Source organism: Chroicocephalus ridibundus, chromosome 7, assembly GCF_963924245.1.
Source record: "Chroicocephalus ridibundus chromosome 7, bChrRid1.1, whole genome shotgun sequence".
NCBI classification, from domain to species: domain Eukaryota; kingdom Metazoa; phylum Chordata; class Aves; order Charadriiformes; family Laridae; genus Chroicocephalus; species Chroicocephalus ridibundus.
The window spans coordinates 30,137,535-30,156,733 of NC_086290.1; the positions used below are offsets into that span (position 1 = coordinate 30,137,535).

The window sequence follows — 19,199 nt, forward strand, 5'->3', positions numbered from 1 at the left end:
AAGGGAGCAAAGGAAGCTGTATTTTGTTTTCCCATCTGTATTGCAAAATCTCTGCTCACTGCTAAGCAGAAATTTATTCACACTACTACCCTTGACCCACCTAAGAGCAATTAAAAAAACAACAACACAAAACTATTTCGGTTACATACATTTGCAGACAGAAGATACCTATGAATGTTCAGATTACATGTGAAAAGTTTAAACTGCTGTCCTGTGAATAGAATCTAAAAACATGTTTCTATAATAAAAAAAAGTATAGGTGTTTTGCTAAGCGTTTTCTGCTAAAGCAATGCAAGGTATGTGACACTGCTTTTAAAAAAACCCACAAAATACTATACACACACTCAAGCCTTTAAATTAAGGCTTCCTGTATTACAACCACAGGAGGCTATTTTAAGACAAGGAAAAACACTATTTTTTGTTAAACTTGAAAGCATTCTGTTGCTATATTCTTGCATCCAGTCCCATGAAGCAAGATGCTCTTTCTCCTCATTTAACTGATACGCATAAATCCATTTTTTCATGAGACCAGATCCCAGAATCTATATTCCTGTACACTAGACTACAATTCTCAGATACTAGGTGCTGTAAAAGATACCGCTTTAGGATACTCAAAATTCTGTGCCATCAGAAAGCAGTGCCTTCGGCAAACATGTTCTCTCTTCAGCTAAAAGTGTATTTAAATGCTCCTATATTTTACAGTGTTCTCATTTATAGCTAGAACAGGGTTTTTTCCTAAACAAATATTTGAGGAGGTAAATAATTCAAACAAACCATTCAAATTGTACATGGAGAAGCGATATGAGAAGTTGGCAAGATTCGTTTCCTGATGAAGAGGTGATCTCTTCACTGGTGCCATAGGCTTGTCTGTATCCAAACTCTGAAAAAGACAAAAAAAAAAAAAAGGGTAAAATAAAGTTTGACAAGGAGCTGGACAAGCAAATCTTCAAGATGAATGAAAATTAATTTTCTCTAGGAGAATTTTTTCAAAAACTCCTGGCATATAAAAAAAAAAAAGACATACCACAGAGATTTAGCTTCAGATATTCAATGGAGAAAACATGTTAATCACGTTACTTTTTTTTTTTTTTAGAATCAAAAGGACAGAAGCAGATTCCCAATACATTTTTACATGGTGTTACATACTAGCTCATTTTGAAACACAGACTGGCCTACCTATAACATCATTTCTGTATCTAAACACAAACTGTGGCGCTCTCTCCAAAAAATGCATCATTAGCTTACAAGCATAATCATGGCATAAGCATATAAAAGCATTCAATAAAGAATTCTATTTTATTAAAAGTGATTTAAAAGTGGCTAAATTCAGACATTTTTCTCAATAAGCCCTTCCTGTAAGAAATGTGAAATTGTCTAAGCAAACCCCAGCCAGTTACACAGGATAAGTTTTTTTAGAAAAATTAATATTTTTAAAAAACAAAAGAGACAAGACATCTTTCTACCCAATACATTGAATTCTTATGTTATGAAGGCTAATGTGGGCATAATATAATAAATACCAGCGTTTTTGTAAGTAGCAAGCAGTAGGGCACTACAATCCAGCTGGTGACCCAAGAGATTGCATGACAGAGGCCGGAGCTGCTGCCCCTGGTGTAGCAAATGTTACATGGGGAATCTAGCTCTTGCTGTCACTGAGGCTCAACAGGCCTGCAAAGGGTTTGAATCTAAGCAATGCTTGTACTGATAAAGCTTTCCTGAAGACGCTGGTATGAAGACGCTGCAGCAGAGGGCCGCACAGATGATCAGAGGGCTGGAGCACCTCTCCTCTGAAGAGAGGCTGAGAGAGTTGGGGTTGTTCAGCCTGGAGAAGAGAAGGCTCCAGGTAGACCTTATAACAGCCTTCCAGTACCTAAAGGGGGCCTACAGGAAAGATGCGGAGGGACTCAGGGAGTGTAGTGATAGGACAAGGTGTAACAGCTTTAAACTGAAAGAGGGCAGATTTATATTAGCTGTTAGGAAGAAATTCTTTACTCTGAGGGTGGTGAGACACTGGAAAAGGTTTCCTGGAGAAGTTGTGAATGTTCCATCCCTAGAGGTATTCAACGACAGGTTGGATGGGGCTTCGAGTAACCTGGTCTAATGGGAGGTGTCCCTGCCCATGGCAGGGGGGGTTGGAACTAGATGAGCTTTAAGGTCCCTTCCAACCCACTCCATTCTATGGTGAAGGGTCTACAGCACAAGTCTTATGAGGAGCGGCTGAGGGAACTGGGATTGTTTAGCCTGGAGAACAGGAGGCTCAGGGGAGACCATATCACTCTCTATCAACTCAGAGGTTGGAGCAAGGTGGGGGTCAGTCTCTTCTCTCAAGTAACAAACAATAGGACAACAGGAAACAGCCTCAAGTTGCACTGGGGTGGTTTAGGTTGGATATTAGGAACAATTCTTCATCAAAAGGGTTAGCAAACATTGGAACAGGCTGTACAGGGAAGTGGTGGAGTCATTGTCCCTGGAGGTATTTAAAAGATGTGTAGATGTGGTGGTTAGAGACATGGTTCAGTAGTAGACTTGCCCGTGGACTTGACGATCTTAAAGGTGTTTTACAACCTAAATGATTCTATGAAAATGTCCCAACTAAGCTTTTTATTTCAAATTTTATTTCAATTTACCTAAGCCTTTGTTAAAAATCAAATGCACTATTTTTTTCCCTAATATTTATTTTTGCTGAACTCTCTTATCAGTTTGGCTTGAGCTTCAAAAAAAAAATTTAAAAAATCACTTTATTAGGAATTCAATCATCACTTCATGAGGAAAAGCCAGAGAAGCAGCCTTGTCTTCCATCAGGTGGAAAAAACGTCATCCTTAGTACCTCTGATGGACCTTACATATTGTCCCACATAGAACAGCTGAAAAAAAACAATTGAAAAAATAATAATCAAAAAATATCTATCTGTAACCCTAGAGGCAGCAGTGAAATTGGAAACAGAATAGGCATGTTAGGGCTCATTCCTTCAGACTGAACCCATAGACTGCCACAAAAGATTTCCTGTAAAGCAAATATATTCTGCTTAAAAGCATCTAAAATGTGTTTTACTTAAATTAATAATAATTAAGTTACTTCATATCCTTGGAAACACATATGATATGCCCTCACTATTACTAGAGCACATTCTCCACAACACACTATGATATTAAACTACCAGTTTGGAGAACTGCTGAAAACTGCAACAGCAACAAAAGCTTAGTTCTGAATGATCATGAGAAGCAAGGTAAGATTTCCTTCATTTAATCTGCACTATAGAGCAGGATAACTACAGCAGGATAAACGTTAATGCACTTTGCATCAGTGCCAAACACCACTCGCACATGCTGCAAATTTTGTGACTACATTTTATAATGGTTCTTCTTAGACCACCAGTTAAAGAGAGCAAAGTGAAATCACATGATCTCATGGGCACCTTAACAATTAGAAATCTTTTAAAAAGCACTTCTTTCTGGAAAGGAATCTGGGTCTTGCTTTCAACCTCCCCCCAAAATAAACATTTAGGAAATCTAAAAAGTTAAAGTTCAAGGAACTTAAGGACAAAAAACCTTTCTTCCTACTGATCTTAAGAGTCCAGCTGACAAATAGCAACAAATGCTGAGACTACAGGAGAAAGCACTTTGGAGCTCATTAGCTCTAATCACCCCCCTTGACTGGGAGTTTACTGGGACAGCTGCATCAAGACACAATCACTTTCCAAACAAACAAACTGAGACACAACTAACTGCATTAACTTGTTTATACAAAACCATATGAGCTCATTCACAGTTTTGGGGGAAATGTCATTTTTCCATAGTCACAAAAGACAGAAGGACAACTGTCAGGCTATGTTGCAGACTGTGTTTTACAGCAATATGAAACTGAGAAACCAATCATGTGGGTCCTCCCCTTAACTATTTATTAGTAGGTTTTAAGAATTTTGCATGGATCAGCACACAAATTGAGACATCACCATAAAGTCTGTACGTCAACAGTATAGCTGTAAGCTGCAAATATACTTCTATTTCTAGGTTGCTCATACCTGAAAAAAATGGGGCAGAGAACAAAAGGTTTAAGACCAATTAGTCATTGTGCTCCTCTGTGAAGATCCTCGCTTGTAATTTACAGAGCCCATGCCTTCAAAATGGCTCCCACTTACCATTACAAATCCTTCATAGGAAGTTAAAAAACAATAAGAATTACAATACACAGATTTATTTCACAGTCTTCCACTCACCTCAAAAGGCAGGATTCTTTATTGCCCTGCACGCACAAGTTCAGGGAAAAAAAAAAAAACCAAAACATTTTACCCCTAGAGTGCTATCTACATTTAGATCTTGCAGGCAGAGATTTAACCGGAAGATAATAGAGATGAGCCTGAATTAGAAATGCTGCCACATGATTAGCTCAATTTTCCTTTAGCCTTTGGGTAAGATGAAGATGAGAAAAGTTGCCTCTTCTCTAGCTTACTGAAACCTCAGTTATCATACCTTTGCTTAAGTCTATGTGACAAAGGGGGAAGATGAAATATGTTATTCAGGAGGGCCAGCTCACATAACTGAAAAAAACATAGCAGGCAGTCACAGAGAAACTGCCTATCACGCCAGGAGTCTGGCATACCATGCAAAATACAAGATCTTCTTGTGAAGGAAAGGAAAAGCACTAGAAAGAACGAAGTGCCAAAAGAAGATGTCCTATCAGTTGCCTCTCTGATGCAGGAAGAGTTCTCTGGAATAATGGTGAGTCCTCTAGGGTGCATCAGGGCACCTTACTATGTCATCAGTGGCAACACTCACAATTTCTTGTTCCTCATTGCTGTTCAAGTGCAACGAATAGATGTCCAACTATATGTTTGGAGATATAGACTACCTCTAGCCAGCTAAAGTCAGTGTTTCTCTATATACATGAGGACATAATACCAATTCCATAGTTGTCAGAAGGAATCATACTCTTTGGGAAAGGTCAAACTAGCAGATTGTGAAAAATGAATTTAACAACTTTGAGATGGGGAAAACAAGCCAATTTAGAAACCTTTAAAGAGCACTGAGCTGGTCACATGCTACGGTCTACCCTACTGCAAGTGTCAGTGCTAAGTTAGCATCCAACTGAAAAGAAACATGTAAACTTATAAAGAATTATTCTGAGATGATTGAGATCTCCCTAACCTGTGTAAGTTTGTCCAGTTCCCCCAGCCAGGCCCCAAACATCTTGTCCAGATCCTGATCTTCCTTATCACTATCTTCTTCCGCACCATGGTCAAGTTCTTCATCTGATAATTGCTCCATCTGAAAAAAAAAAGTTTGATATTCAAATTTTATCAGTGTCTAAGAAAACTGGTGTCAACTACTAAGTTTCTGAAAAAATGTTCCGAAGTTGAAGCACATGTCTGTCTGTAAGCTTTATAAAAATTGCATACATTCAGTTTATTATCCTGCTCCCAAGTATAGAGTTAGTGTGAAAGCTGCAACAGATAACTACAAAGCCATTCTTGCAGCTCACTTTTGTCAGAACTATGCAGAAAAAGATGAAGAACAGTCCCTAATATTTCATACACAATCAGAAATTATTTCATGCTAGCCTCGCACGTGCATTCATTGCCAGCTATTGTTAGCAAAGTCTATTGACTTTACATTACAAAAATTCAACTCTAGTCCAAGGAATTCAGCTGACCACAGTTAAGCAACATGATTCAACCCACAGGAAGTGCAGTCTCACTGCACTGCAAATAGCTGACTCTACACATCTGTAAACAAAAATGCTTAAACAGGCCACAGAGAATGCCAGCAATACATCCCATGAGACAGTTTAAATCTTGGACACTGTCCAGATCACTTCAGTCATACTGCACAACTTTTACCCAACAAAGAAACTCCTCCTTGGAAGCAAAGAGTCACCATCACAGCTATCAGACCCTCCTTCATTCAACAAATTTGAGGGACCAAGATAAAAACTTAACATTCTCCAAAGGTTATCTGTTATCACCTCAAAGGAAATTAACCTTGTGTTAAACAAGTCTCTATTCTCTTTCTCACACATGTCCTCCAAGCCCCTTATATGAGGGCTTGTGCCTTCCTGGGTACATCCACACTGTTAAGCCCAGGGTCTGGTTCAGAATGAAAATTTACGTACTTGAGGGAAAATGACACAGGCAACAATTTGGGGGCGATCAGGCACTACAGGAGAGCAAATCCTAGAGATGTGCTATAGGATGTCCAGAGAGACATGAGAATAGATGGCCACCAAGAGCTACAGAAAAAATTCATGGTGTGCTGTACAGCTTGGATTGGTCAAGTCGTGGGCTACAAAGCTTACAGAAAGCACCAGTTTACATTTCATAGATTTAAAAGCAAACTTTCTAAATGCTAGTCTTCAGGAAAAGACAAATCTTGGTCTGAAAGACATCACAGTGTTGCAAAGTTGAACTGACAAGAGATGTTACAAAAGAGGATAACGGCGATGTCAGAGAAAAACTGTTCAATCCATTTTTTACTTTATATGACAATAGTTCATGCAAAACCCCTCCATGATTTAAAAATAGCCTTTCCTTCTATTTATATGTTGCTTATCTTTCACTTTACCTTGATAAAATAATCAGGGAACAGGAGACTTCAGAGGTGATCTACAATTCTGAGGTCAGCAAAAGCCAATGCCTCCCACAGTTGCAAGATACTACCATCCAGTTGCTCTAGGCAAAGCCGCTTCAGTCTCCTACTGAGATTTACTTTTGTGGGATAGCACAATGCAGCTGCTTACCTTAAAAGGGCCAACAATATTAAAGCTAACCTGGCATGGTATGCTGCACCAAGCAAACACTGAACATATTAAATTCACCATCTGAAGCTCATTTCTTCCAACACTCATTTTGAGTCCTGTTAAGTACTTCTCGCACTCCAGAGAAGGGACGGAAGCTCTTCCTAAAAATCTAAAAGTGATGCTGAAATTCAAAAAATGCCAATATGCTTATGTAATAGAGCTGCATCCTTCCACCAAGACAGCACCAGTTTTTATGTTCTATGTCAGGCATGCCTCCCCCTGCAAGACTCCTCTCCATGATGTCACCCGAAAACCCTCCCACGTACAGATATGGAGACAGCAGGGTAGCAGCAACTCATACTCTGCCTGAACCTCTGCAAAACAAACAGAAGCTGGATTGCACTTTCATGGCCCTTCAAAGCTTTGCTTTACTACTCCTTAGGCTTTTACGTGGACCAGAAATATTGTGAATGCAAAACAAAACACATTATACTTCAGGTGACATAGTCAAACTGCTGTAACAGTGTTCGCATTCAACAACATAGCATTTCTCAATGTCTGATACACTTGAAGTAAAGAACTTTTATTTGAAGGCTAAAGGAAGCTATTAAAAGCACGCCTTAGGAAATATGACTACGAACTGGCAAATCAAATAAATGGAAACTGTGATATAACACAGACAGAACGCAGTATTTACAAATACTTTACAACGCTAGCCTTTCCCTCTTTGAGCTGTCTTTGCCACTTACCCTACAGTTAGATGGGACTTGTTTTGCAGTGCATTCATTCTATGGCACTGTTCACAACTCATCCTTTCATTAAGGGAGGAGCTTGTCCTTTTTACTAATATTTCTGAGGATCTAAGCTGTGGAAAGAAACCAGCATTCTCAATTTCCCATAAACTGTTGCTTTAGCTATTTTAACTTGGCATCAGAGACACTGCTTTAGTTCCAGTTACTCCGAAGACAGAATTAGCAGCCTAAAGAAAACTTTTACAAGTGAAGTACTGTTGTGTCAGCACGTCTGGCACTAAACCCCACAGTATTTGCCAGCTCCTTGTAGTCCCCACCCAAGCTTCCTAACGTCAGCTGCATTTCCTATGAGCCTGTCAACGTTTGCTTGCAAAAGGCACACAGAGGATAGTGTCTCACTGAAGAAACAGCCAATATTAACTTTCTAGTTGTGTAAAAGGGATGTCTCTTAGCACAAGCTCCACTATTAGAAGGATATTTCCCAAAGGGCATTAATTAAAGGATTAATTCAATAAATTCAGGCAGAGACAAAACGCTCAGTTAACTGTATCTGAACTTTTTGTCATAAGAACTCAAAATGAATGCACAATCCAATTAAAAAGCTTGAAATTTTCCCTTTTACAAGCATTTTCTTTCTCACTGTTGTTTATCACGGCAAACACAGTATACCTTAGCAAATCATGACCTAATGGGGAGTTATCATGCCTTTCTAAGGAGATGACATTTTTATTTATGACAAGAAAAAAAATGGCATAAGTTTAAGGGTTGCACAGGTTTGAGGTTTTTTGTGTGTGTTCTGTTGTTGGGTTTTTTGAAGGTGTCAGTTAGAGCTAAATAAGAAATGGAAAAGGAATAACTATTCTAGTGTGACACCATAAAGTAAGCCACTTACATTCCTAAAGCATTTGCAGGGTAGCAGAGTTTAAGTAGCTGTTGCTTCTGCCTAGCTCATACTAGGTGAAGTGCCAAAGTAATTTCAGGATTCAAGTTGTTTTTCAACACTTCACCTTCTTTTCTGTTCAAGTGTATATCAGAATAGAACCTAATGAAAACGAGCAGCATCATTTTGCGATACTTAGATAAAATAAGGTATCAACACGGAATAGTCTTCTACGTGCAAGTAAGGCTTCCTGCACTAAAGTGTGCTCTATCTACTATTTCATAATCCACTATGAACTGCATCAGTCAACTTTATCTGTTCGAAATGCTATTTAAACAGGCAGACCCATAATCATTGTAAGTCAACTGTCTAGTTTCCAAACCCATTCATTAGGTTTGTTCACCTTTAAATGCATGAAGCACAGTATTCTAATACTATTTTATGAAAAATTACTGAGGCTTTCATTAGAAGTCACCAGTTGCAACACATTAACATAACCTACTACTTTAATTACGCTGTAAGGAAAAAACACTTTACCAATAATTTAGGAAAAAAGAAACACTCTTTCAAGCTGATTCTAATGCAAACCATTGTAGCTTTTAGTATGCCAGGTCAAGCATAAGATGATCAAAACACATGAGGAAAGATGAAAAGCCCAAGAACGATGCTTCAAATATACCGTTTTGACTTTTTTAAGAAAAGACACCAATTGCAGAATTCTGAAACTAACAAACTGCTGCTATCAGAAAGCAACAGCTTTAGAACAGTGCTAAGTTATAATCAAAAGTGTACTTAAAGTGTCTTTCACTGAGACCCCAATTCTGCAGACCTGCACTTTGAGATGGTAGTTCCTACCTTACAATCAACCCAGTTCACGACAATAGGAAATTTTATATTAACAATATTTCCTTATAATGAAAACACTCTGCACTGAAAAAGTAGTTGTAAAAGAATCAGAATACAGGATTTGTTTACATCACACTTAATTACTGATGGAAAGATTATCAGAGAAACAAAAACAGAATTCTGAATACAAATTATCAGAGAAACAAAATACAGAATTTCTGAATACCCTTAAAGGGTCAGTAACAAGAATCTGTTTATTCACTGTAATTTCAGAAGCACTGTAATAAGCATTTTGAACTAGAGATGCTTAAGTATGTTCAAAGGCAACTGACATCATAAAACCCCCAAATGAAAACAAGCCATCTTTCTTTCAGGCAACTGATGTTTTCACCCCAACCTTTCCTATTATTTGAACTCGTTCATACACGCTCGTGCTTGTTACTGAACTAAGTATTTTCTTGCTAAAAACAGCTATGGAATTTGTTACAAATCTATTATAGGGATGCAACAGACAATACACAAACGTTCAAAACACTATTTGAACAAGTAACTGAATTGTCACATTCTAAAAATCTTGCCTCAGGAACCAAAAAGAAACCATACTCTGGTTTGGAAAACATACTGTTTGGAGCTGGCTTGGAAATATACCATACAAGTACACAAGCACAGTGTGCACGCATAAATACAAGAGCAAAACTATAGTAGGATTTCACCTCCAATACTCATTCACCTGACCGCTTAAACAAATAAGGTGACTTACACAAGAAAAAAAAAAAAAATTGAAATGCTTTTATCAAACCAATAGCCAAAACTCACATCCACGTTTCTACACTTTTTCTTGACATTCTGGTAAGTAATGAAAGGTAGTTTGAGCACATAAATTATTCATTTCATATTAATACTCTGTCCACACTACAGAGATCAATCAAATCCATCATGTTTTTCAGTAAAAAATAAGGAAGTCTTATGCTATAACTGACACTAACATTTCTCCTTTGAATTTAATACTGCAGCACGCTCAGACAACGATACAGTTCAGATCACTCGCTTCACTACCTCCATGTTTCTTCTTAATAAGCATAAAATATTCTGAAATTAACCACTCCTGAAAAAAAGATTTGGAGGGGGATTAGAAAATTATGGAAAAATTCTTTGTGCATTATTCAATGTCCTATAACCCAGTTTACATAGAGAGTAATCTAGATGAAAACCTGAACAAAAGAGCACTTGTTTTCTTTTAGCTTCAAATAGCATAGGTACTAGCTGAATACATCCCAAGGCTCCTACAGCACACAGACATTCCAACGCCTCTCAAATTCAAGAGCTGAGGTACAAATCTGTCAGCCAAAAAATTCAAATTCAAAACATCCCAAATAAAAATCTTATGTCAAGTGAAAGCCTCCTTCACTATACTCTTTTGAGCCAACTTTGAGTTTTGTTTTTCTTTTAAACTGTGCTTCAGGCAATAGTTTTCCAGGCTTGTAGTCACACAACATGGTGAAAACACCTTGAATGTCTGATAAAAGATAAAGCTTCTACCACTTCAGTAAAAGCAAAGAGACCATTATAACCAATAACCTCACGCTTCTGAAATTACTCAGGCAATATTTTTAACAGTTAAAATGCTGTATTATGTAAAATTATGTATTATACAAAGATAGCATCTGTTGCCACATTTTAAAAATCAAATAATGTCTGTGCACTCTTTTGTACCAGTTAAACAAATAAACCTATTTATGTAATACAGCTTTAAAATGGAAAAATACTGACTCTATGCCTTGCACACATGAAAAGATTCACATACTCTGTGGTACCTGTGAGATCTTGAGGTCCTGCACAGCAATATCTACCTGCCTCAATGTAAGATCCAAGAAAGAAATAGTTGCACCTAATCACACATCAATAGATTGAAGACATAATTAAGGTGCATAAAGCATTCAGAGTTACTTGTGTATTTCAATACTGGGTCACTGGATTATTAAGGAATGTGACAGCCTTTGATTCAAATCTGCTATGTGTTTCCTGCCCTTCTTTCCCTCCCTCCCCAACTCAGATTTTTATTTTTTTTTTCTAATCTACACATTATCTGCCACAACTCAATTGCTCTGTCCTGTCAAACTTAACTGCATTCCAACTATCAAGGAAATAAGGGATTCTGCATTACTTCGGAAAACTGACTTTATTTAATTCCTTACTTATTTCTTAAAATAAACTAAATAGTAGCAATTTAGAAATAGGGTTGGCAAAAAAGTAGTAACATAGGGTTCTTTAAGTTGTTCTTCAAAATTAAAATAGGGCGTTGGACTTCAGCAATAAATCCTTTTCTTCAAACATAGGAAGTCAAGAGCAGAACATGAAACATACAAGATCTATTCAAAGCAACGGGGAAAAGGAAGACAACTACAGAATAAACAAAAATTTTTCAAGTAATGTGCAGTTTAAGCATATTTCATTTTCAAGTCTTTTACTTTATATTGGGCAGCTGGTCCAGACTGCAGAAATCCAATAAGTATGAGAAACAGTCATCCTCACTGTAAGGCCTTATTCTCAGGTTTAGATGGGGAGTGTAAAACTGGACAGTCCACAATATTCCCTCCCTTACCCACTGATCCATGTGACATGCAAGAACGTATCTTTGAAACCACAGAAAAGAAATCTTCATGTCTGGAAAGGCATGTTTTGAATCGCAGACAGGCTAGAGTTTCAATAAAAGATCAATTAAAAGCTGCTGAAAGTAACAGCTATTCAGTCAAACATACACAGCATGATTTCTAACACTACTCCTAAAATTAGGCACATGCCTGTACAAGAACTTGCCTTTGCCTCTAGCTGTTTGTACTTTAAGACCAGTCAAACAACATTTGCTCTGAGCTCTTAAAAATATTTTTCTTTACATTATCAATTAGTTTGTAATACAAATATTTATAGCAACACAAGTGAACATGCAACTTACGTAAATCCGAGCAACTGCTAATGAAACAATTATTTGAAAAAGCAACTGGAAGAAAAGTCTTAATCAGATATCAGATGGTAACATCAAAGCAAATCGTCTCACTGTTACTGGAATCCCCCAAAATACACCAGTGCTGTACACAGCAAACACAGGTTTTCTAAAACTCAGTGCTGTTCATGACAGCATTGTTATGCCTTTCAGATTATAACAGGCTGTTCAACAACTACGCCCAGAGTTTCTAACCAGGAAAGTCAAACGTATCACAGTTGCTCCCTGATCTTTCACAGATTCAGCACCAAATCTTTAGAATGAAGCAGACAGTGTGTTAACCAGGAATATGTCAACACAGTACTCTTCACAGACAATACAAATACGAAAGAATAAAGCTCTTTTTGGCTCACAGCATGAAGAAAAACATAATTTTCCATATTCACATCCACCACAGCTACTAACTCCCTTTGTATTCCATCAGAGCTCGTACACTCCCTCTCTAACTATAGCTGACATAGGCACCCATAATTTCCTGAAATAAACAAACTGAAGATACTAGAAGTTTACTTCATCATCTTAATTTCTAACAAACAATGGGAAACACTTCCGATGTGCCACAGCAAAACCACCCACAAAATACCCACCCGCCGGCCCCTTCTTTGTTTGAAACTTTGAAGAAAGAGGTAAAATGCGAAGCGGATCAAGCAGCAGTCTACCCTATATTCCACAGAGTTAGTTTCTCATTATCACTTAAGTGGTCTTTCTATTATAATTACTATTTATATTGACTCTAGCTCTTTATAATTGAAGCCTAAAATTTTAAATTAGTCTCCATAGGGTGACCCCTTGTATATTGAAACACATTTAAAAGACCTTTCTTCCTATAAGAGAGAGGACACACCAAAATAACTGAAATGTCTACTGAGAATCTATCTAATTGCATCTGAAATTTGCGCTGCTGAGAAGGCACACAGTAAAACCTTTATTCTCTCCAATATATTTCAGTGCCTGTCTCACGTCTAGCCAAACAGATGTTGCCTTGAAAAGGGGCTTTATCAATCATTGTGTCCCATTTCCTGAACCAAGACTCCAGCCAGAGCACCCAAGTGGACATTAAATTAATTCCCATAAAAAGAGCTTCCTAGATTACATCACGTCTCACAGCAGATTCTTTATGAAGACACCCTGAAGACAGCTCTGAAAAACTGCTAGCCAGAGACCATAAAGACAAAAGTTGCCTTAGTTAAAAAATGTTTTTCAAGCAGAGGATAAAATGGAGGTGTTCTCTAAAACAATGACACTCATTAGCTACAGGAGGCAACATCTTAGTCTTACCCGCTAAGACTAGAGAATTTCAGTGTGAAAAAAAGTGAGGTAATGAAAGCTAGTAAAATGTATAGCTTTAAATCTATATTAAGTGTAGTCTGTCTTCAGCAGGCCCAGGGAAGCCGTTAAGGCACCATTCCTGGAGGTATTTAAAAGACTGGCAGACATAGTGCTCAGAGATATAGTTCAGATTAGTGATGATTTTTGTCAGAGTAAGGTTGATGGTTGGACGAGATGATCTGGAAGGTCCCTTCCAACCTAGGCAATTCTATGATTCTAGTTAAAAACACAGATTAGCTCCAATTTTACAGAATCTTCATTATGCAGTTATCATAACGCAAACACTGTTATAGCATCTCTTCCCATTCAGTTTTAGCTTTGGAATGAAGTCCAAAAAAAGAACAAACATTAAGAAGTTGATGGAGAAAGAGAGGTGGAACTAAATTTAATGCAGTAACTTCAAGAAGTGTATGTCTATAAATAATTTTTTTTTCCATATGTGATCTTTTTAAAATATGCAGAGGATGCATTTTGTATTATAAATGAAACAAAAATATCTTAAAGCAGCTGCAACCTTGACAAAAGACAGCCAGATGTCCAAAAAAACATTTCATAGTCAAGTTAAGCTTTATCACACAGTTTGAAAATATACAAAATTCAAAGCTTTAAGGGGGTTATTTATGCTTGACTCCAGACAACATATACTTTGAACATGTTCATGACAGTATTTGAAGAGGACATAAATACACAATCAGGTCAATCTGTCTTTGAGGTTTTTAGATAAATGGCAAATTTTGTTTGAGTAAATGATCATTAAGAAGCATCTCTCTCACCCATTAAAGAGCCACAAGTGACTTGGAACCAGTTCTGCTATTTAGTCCTGAGGTTCTTTTTCAGAACAATCCTTCCTACAAATCCTCAAGATTACACTTCCTATATGTTGCAGGTCATTAAACTTCCCCCAGGTTGAAGGAACCTCCACAATAAGTAAAAATTACTAAGCAAAATAAATTTCAGATGCCTTAAGAGGCCATTCTTGGTCCATACAGATTAGGAAAAAGAAAAGCCCTTGGACGTTTCTTGCCAATTTGATCTGAGGGATAGAGGTGGAACACATTTCAGCCAACTCTAGCCCTTAGCTTGAATACACAGCAAGACAGACTATGCAAGCATCTCAGAATGAGGATTCTCTGCCTCAGAACACTGGGCTCCTTGCTCTGCTTTCCCAATTCTAGCTAGGGCCACATATTTCAGGAAAACATAACACCCTTAAATATTTCATTAATGGGGAGTGGGGGGAAAGATGTGCAGCAGCACAGGGAGAAGACAAACACTCCTGATCATAGCAGGCAACTCACTTAAGTCCTGAAGCATAACATTAAATTCAATTACAGTTATTGCCCTAATACACAGCTGCAAATGATATGAGAACACTAAGGCAATCCTTTTCTCCCCAGAGTACACAAAGGAAGTGGACAAGAGATCCAGAAGTGCACATCTAATGATGTGGTAGACTCACACATACTGATCAGCCAGCCTGAAGCTCCACTAAAGCTTGTATAAAGCCTTTAGAAAAGGAAACGAAGAACTTAGATGTCTGAACTTCTACTGAAACTTCCCAAGGGCTTAATGATTCAAGTGAAAATGCAAGCCTTCAACATCGTCACATGCATTTATCATCAAAACTACACCAGACGTAGAAGAATGAAGGAAGGAAGATTTCCATTTTCTATTTCACAGGTAAGGGCCAAGGCAAGGAATGCAAAGCAAATTGCTCATGGTTTTGGGAAGACAGAACAAGGAAAACTGTCTACATCCATAACTGTACCTTCGGCAACATCCTGCATGTAACAACAGAACATAAAATCTGACCAAAAAGAGCACAGAAACATGCATGGTATTCTCATAACCAGTTAAAGGATTCTATTTTGCAATGAGGACAACATTTTCAGACATAATACTAGCAACAGTCCAAATGATGATCCAAAAGTTGATCCTGCTGTTCAAAATGCTGGTTGCATTGATTATTCTATTTTCAAGCAATGCAAAAAGAGGTACTTCTATGTCAGTGTGACTGGTAAGGAAACCTAGCAAACAGGAAACTTCTTAGTTCAGGATCGGCAGGTCACTGAACCAAGATGCATGAAACTGCACGAAGGGACGTGCACTCTGTAGTGGAGGATGTCTCAAACAATACACGAGAAGAGACACAGCATGAAAGAATGGTTTTGTATACATCCATAGTTAAACTTGATGGGCTCTGAAAAACACTTGCCAGCTGCATTTAAAGGAAACCACTTTACTACCAACTCTAAACTAAGCATAGTTTAATAATGCAACAGAAGCAGGTGGGACTAGCCTGTGCACAGATGCTGTACATTCATGCCACTCTGGCCACTCCCTGAATAACAGTTCCACAGGAACCCAATCTACCACACTGCCCTGTGGTTCTTCTCTTCAACCCAGAAAAGCACTAGAATGTAAGGGGTTTTTTTTGTTTGTTTTTGTGGTTTTTTTGTTTGTTTGTTTGTTTGTTTTTTTTATAAGCTTACTTGCCTCTTGCAATTTCACCCATTCCAGAAAAGATTATGTAGCCTTCTCTTCTCCATCAGCAGACTAAGAACAGCAATTAATATTGCTATCATATTTGGTCTTACACATAGATCCCAGGAAATATGCAAATATTCTTATAGCTGTGGTTCAGTAACAACAATCACCAGGCTAACAGCAGCACTTTTAGGCTGATCCTGCACTTGGGAAGGGAAGAAGCGCTTGCCAACCAATCCCTTTCACATCCCTTTACAGACCGGTCTATTGTGCCTGTAAGAGGGTCTTTTTCCACCAGGAATAAATACTCTAAGAAATTCATTTTTACACATATACTAGACTGTCTTTCAACTATAAGAAAACAAAATAAAGCAAGTAACTGCCAACTACCTGCAAAAGCCAGACATCTTAACAGTGCTTATAGAAGATGGTATATATGAAGGATCAAACCAACAAGGAGGTGTAAAGGTTTAAGAAAATCATTTAGGTCATAGGTCAAATTACAATGCAGGTGAGAGTATTTCCTCCTAAGACTCTGAGCTACTCTATACTTTAGTACAGTTAAAAACTAATTTTTTGCCAAAGATGCCCTCTCAAAGGTTAAAAATAATCATTATGCCAATGTTCACTTAAGATACCACACCAGACACTGGCAACCGGTACAATGTGGATACTATCTAGACTCAGAGGAACCTGCCAAATCCCTTTCAACAAGGTCCTAGTGACAGCCTATGAACCATGGTTCAAAAAAATGGAAGAGCAGTGCTTTAGTGATGATAAATAAGCTACATTCTTCACAGGTTGCTTTATATAAAGTTTCGTATCAGGGTATATTCTTTACACTAACCTCAGCTACAACAGGCTGGAAATTGATTTAGGATTTCTGGTAAGAATTAAGATTACATTGTGAAGAGCTGCATTTGACTATAGCTGGACCTATCATCTCCAGGGCAAAACACACCAATCCAAAACAAAAACCTATATATTTTTCAGAAAACTCACAAATGAATGTTTGATACACCTAAAGTACATAGGTATTTCATTCTGAGCATTTATGAATCAACAGATTTTGTTGTTTATAGTCAGCCATTACAAAACAGCATAACTTTAAGAAACACCAGAGTTTAGAGAACAAGTAGGGAAATAATTTTTTGGCTGAAATATTATCAAAGAAGGAAAAAGTATATTCAATTCAGAAGAAGACACTTGATTTACTTTAAACCCACTCCTAACAAGCTGAATGAAAAACCACACTACTACTGGCTTAAACAAAAAATAAACATACCTAAACAACAGGTCCAATCAATTTTATATTTTAAGCCACTGGTAAGACTAGATTTAAGTATTTAAATTGGCAGTCAACTTTATCCTCCAACTTCACTGCAAACTGCAAGCACGGACACAAACCCCCTCTCTATCCCCATCACTTTTTTATTGCCAAGGGTGATGGGTCTATTGAGATGTGAGGCAGATGAGGATAGCCACTCTGATGGAGGGAAAAAATGGATGTACGGTACTGCACCATGACGTTACCAGAACGGACAGAAATACTACAAGGAGCTTTTCCATGGAAAAGCTGTGCCTTGTGGAAGACTTAGAAGGACTGCATAGAGGAGAGCCTTGTGAGTCTAGGAGAAAGACTGATATGGGGCACTGGACAGAGATGAGTCCTAGCAGTCAAGACTGGAAAGAAAGGCTGGAATGGGGCAGTTTGCTATGACAGGAAAAGGGAGAGGATCATTTGGCAGTAAATCAACACAACTCACTAGGTAGTGATGTGAGGCACATAGGCTGAAGGGCCCCTTGCCACACAATGAAGTTTGGGAGCAACTACGTTGCATGAAAAGGAGAAAGTACAGACAAGTTCTGCAAGATATGGATATAGGTGGAAAAACATGTTTATGAATCTCACAACTGCAGGAGAACCACTGCTTCAAAACAGCACTTTATCAGCATCTTCTCTTGGGTCTTGCAGGTAATTAGGCACAATTTCAGATCCCCATAAACCTCACACGCAATAACAAGACAGAAAGCCAACTTCCTGCTGCATAAACTGCAGCTCACCTTTTTCCATGGTGATACTGGAAGAATACAAGTTGTATTTTGACAACCACACCAGGCAAGAAAAAAACCCCACCAAATTCCTTGAAGTCCTATACTTGCACAACTCTTCTCAGCACTTGCTCTTTTTCTCCTCTAAAAGTAAGACAGAAGCCATTCCAGAAGTGACCTCAATCCACAAAGCAACTTCTGTGAGACATCTGGTTGAGCAGGGTGCCAAAGCCTGTAACAATTCCACCACCACTATTCTCTAGTAAAGCCTGAAGAAATTGCTTCTGTGGAGGAGGAGAAAGTCTGTGAGCAGATAGAGAAAGGCATGTTCATCACTGATAAAGGCTGAAAATACAACTTAATTCTTATTTGCCATTTTAGCAGAATGTCACTGAAAAACTCTCTCCAAAGTTTCTAAGAAAACAGAGAAAACTGCCAATATGTCTCCCTGCTTTTTTTCTTTTTAATACTGTCTTCACTTGGGATTTTGCTTCTTCTGTCAGTTCAACATCCTTTCTCTGGAAGGATGATTGAATTATCTTAAACTCAAACCAGTATCAGCAATTTGAGGTATAAAGCTATGAAATTTGTCACAGACTGCTAACAGGAATCTAAGCATTGCCTGCTGAGCACAGACCTTGATCTCTAGTTTATAAACCCCATGAAACTCATTAAAATTTTTTGTAATTGATTTTGTAAACTTAAGATGTGCTCTAAAGATACATGTTCATACCGAAAAAAGTTGCATTGCTTTAGTTTCTAAGTAAATCTTGGCAGCAGATAGTGAGGGAGGGAAGGAGTGAAAAACACCAGCCAGTTCTGGACTCACTCCCTAGAAAAAAAGCACTTAAAGCAAGAAAGCAGTGTCAATATAAAAAAGTTCCGCTATGTCAAAGGTTAGAGCAGTCTAAAAGCCAGTTAAGCACCAACTGATGCATACCAAAAGGACTTTATCTAGAATTTAATTGCAGAGATTAAGAGCAAATATAAATATTTAACACAGGAAAAATGTTTTAAAGCACACATTCCTGAAAAAGTAAGAAAATCAGCTTCCAGAGCAAGAAGGAAAAAAGAAGGTGTAAATCATGCCACTGAGGAAGTGAACACAAAATTTCTATA

The 19,199-nt window shown here is 37.9% G+C and overlaps 1 protein-coding gene across 2 annotated transcripts in view; it reads right to left on the bottom strand.

Annotated features, from left to right (window-relative positions):
- The window catches only part of RAPH1 (Ras association (RalGDS/AF-6) and pleckstrin homology domains 1), a 101,604-nt gene that overhangs the window by 58,995 nt on the left and 23,410 nt on the right, over nucleotides 1-19,199 (bottom strand). For both annotated transcript variants that reach the window (XM_063341509.1, XM_063341508.1), the window contains exons 2-3: nucleotides 5,146-5,265; nucleotides 775-880 (exon numbers count right to left, since the gene is read on the bottom strand). In XM_063341509.1, coding sequence (XP_063197579.1) covers nucleotides 775-880; nucleotides 5,146-5,265 — 226 coding nt within the window. The remainder of the gene's footprint in view (nucleotides 1-774; nucleotides 881-5,145; nucleotides 5,266-19,199) is intronic.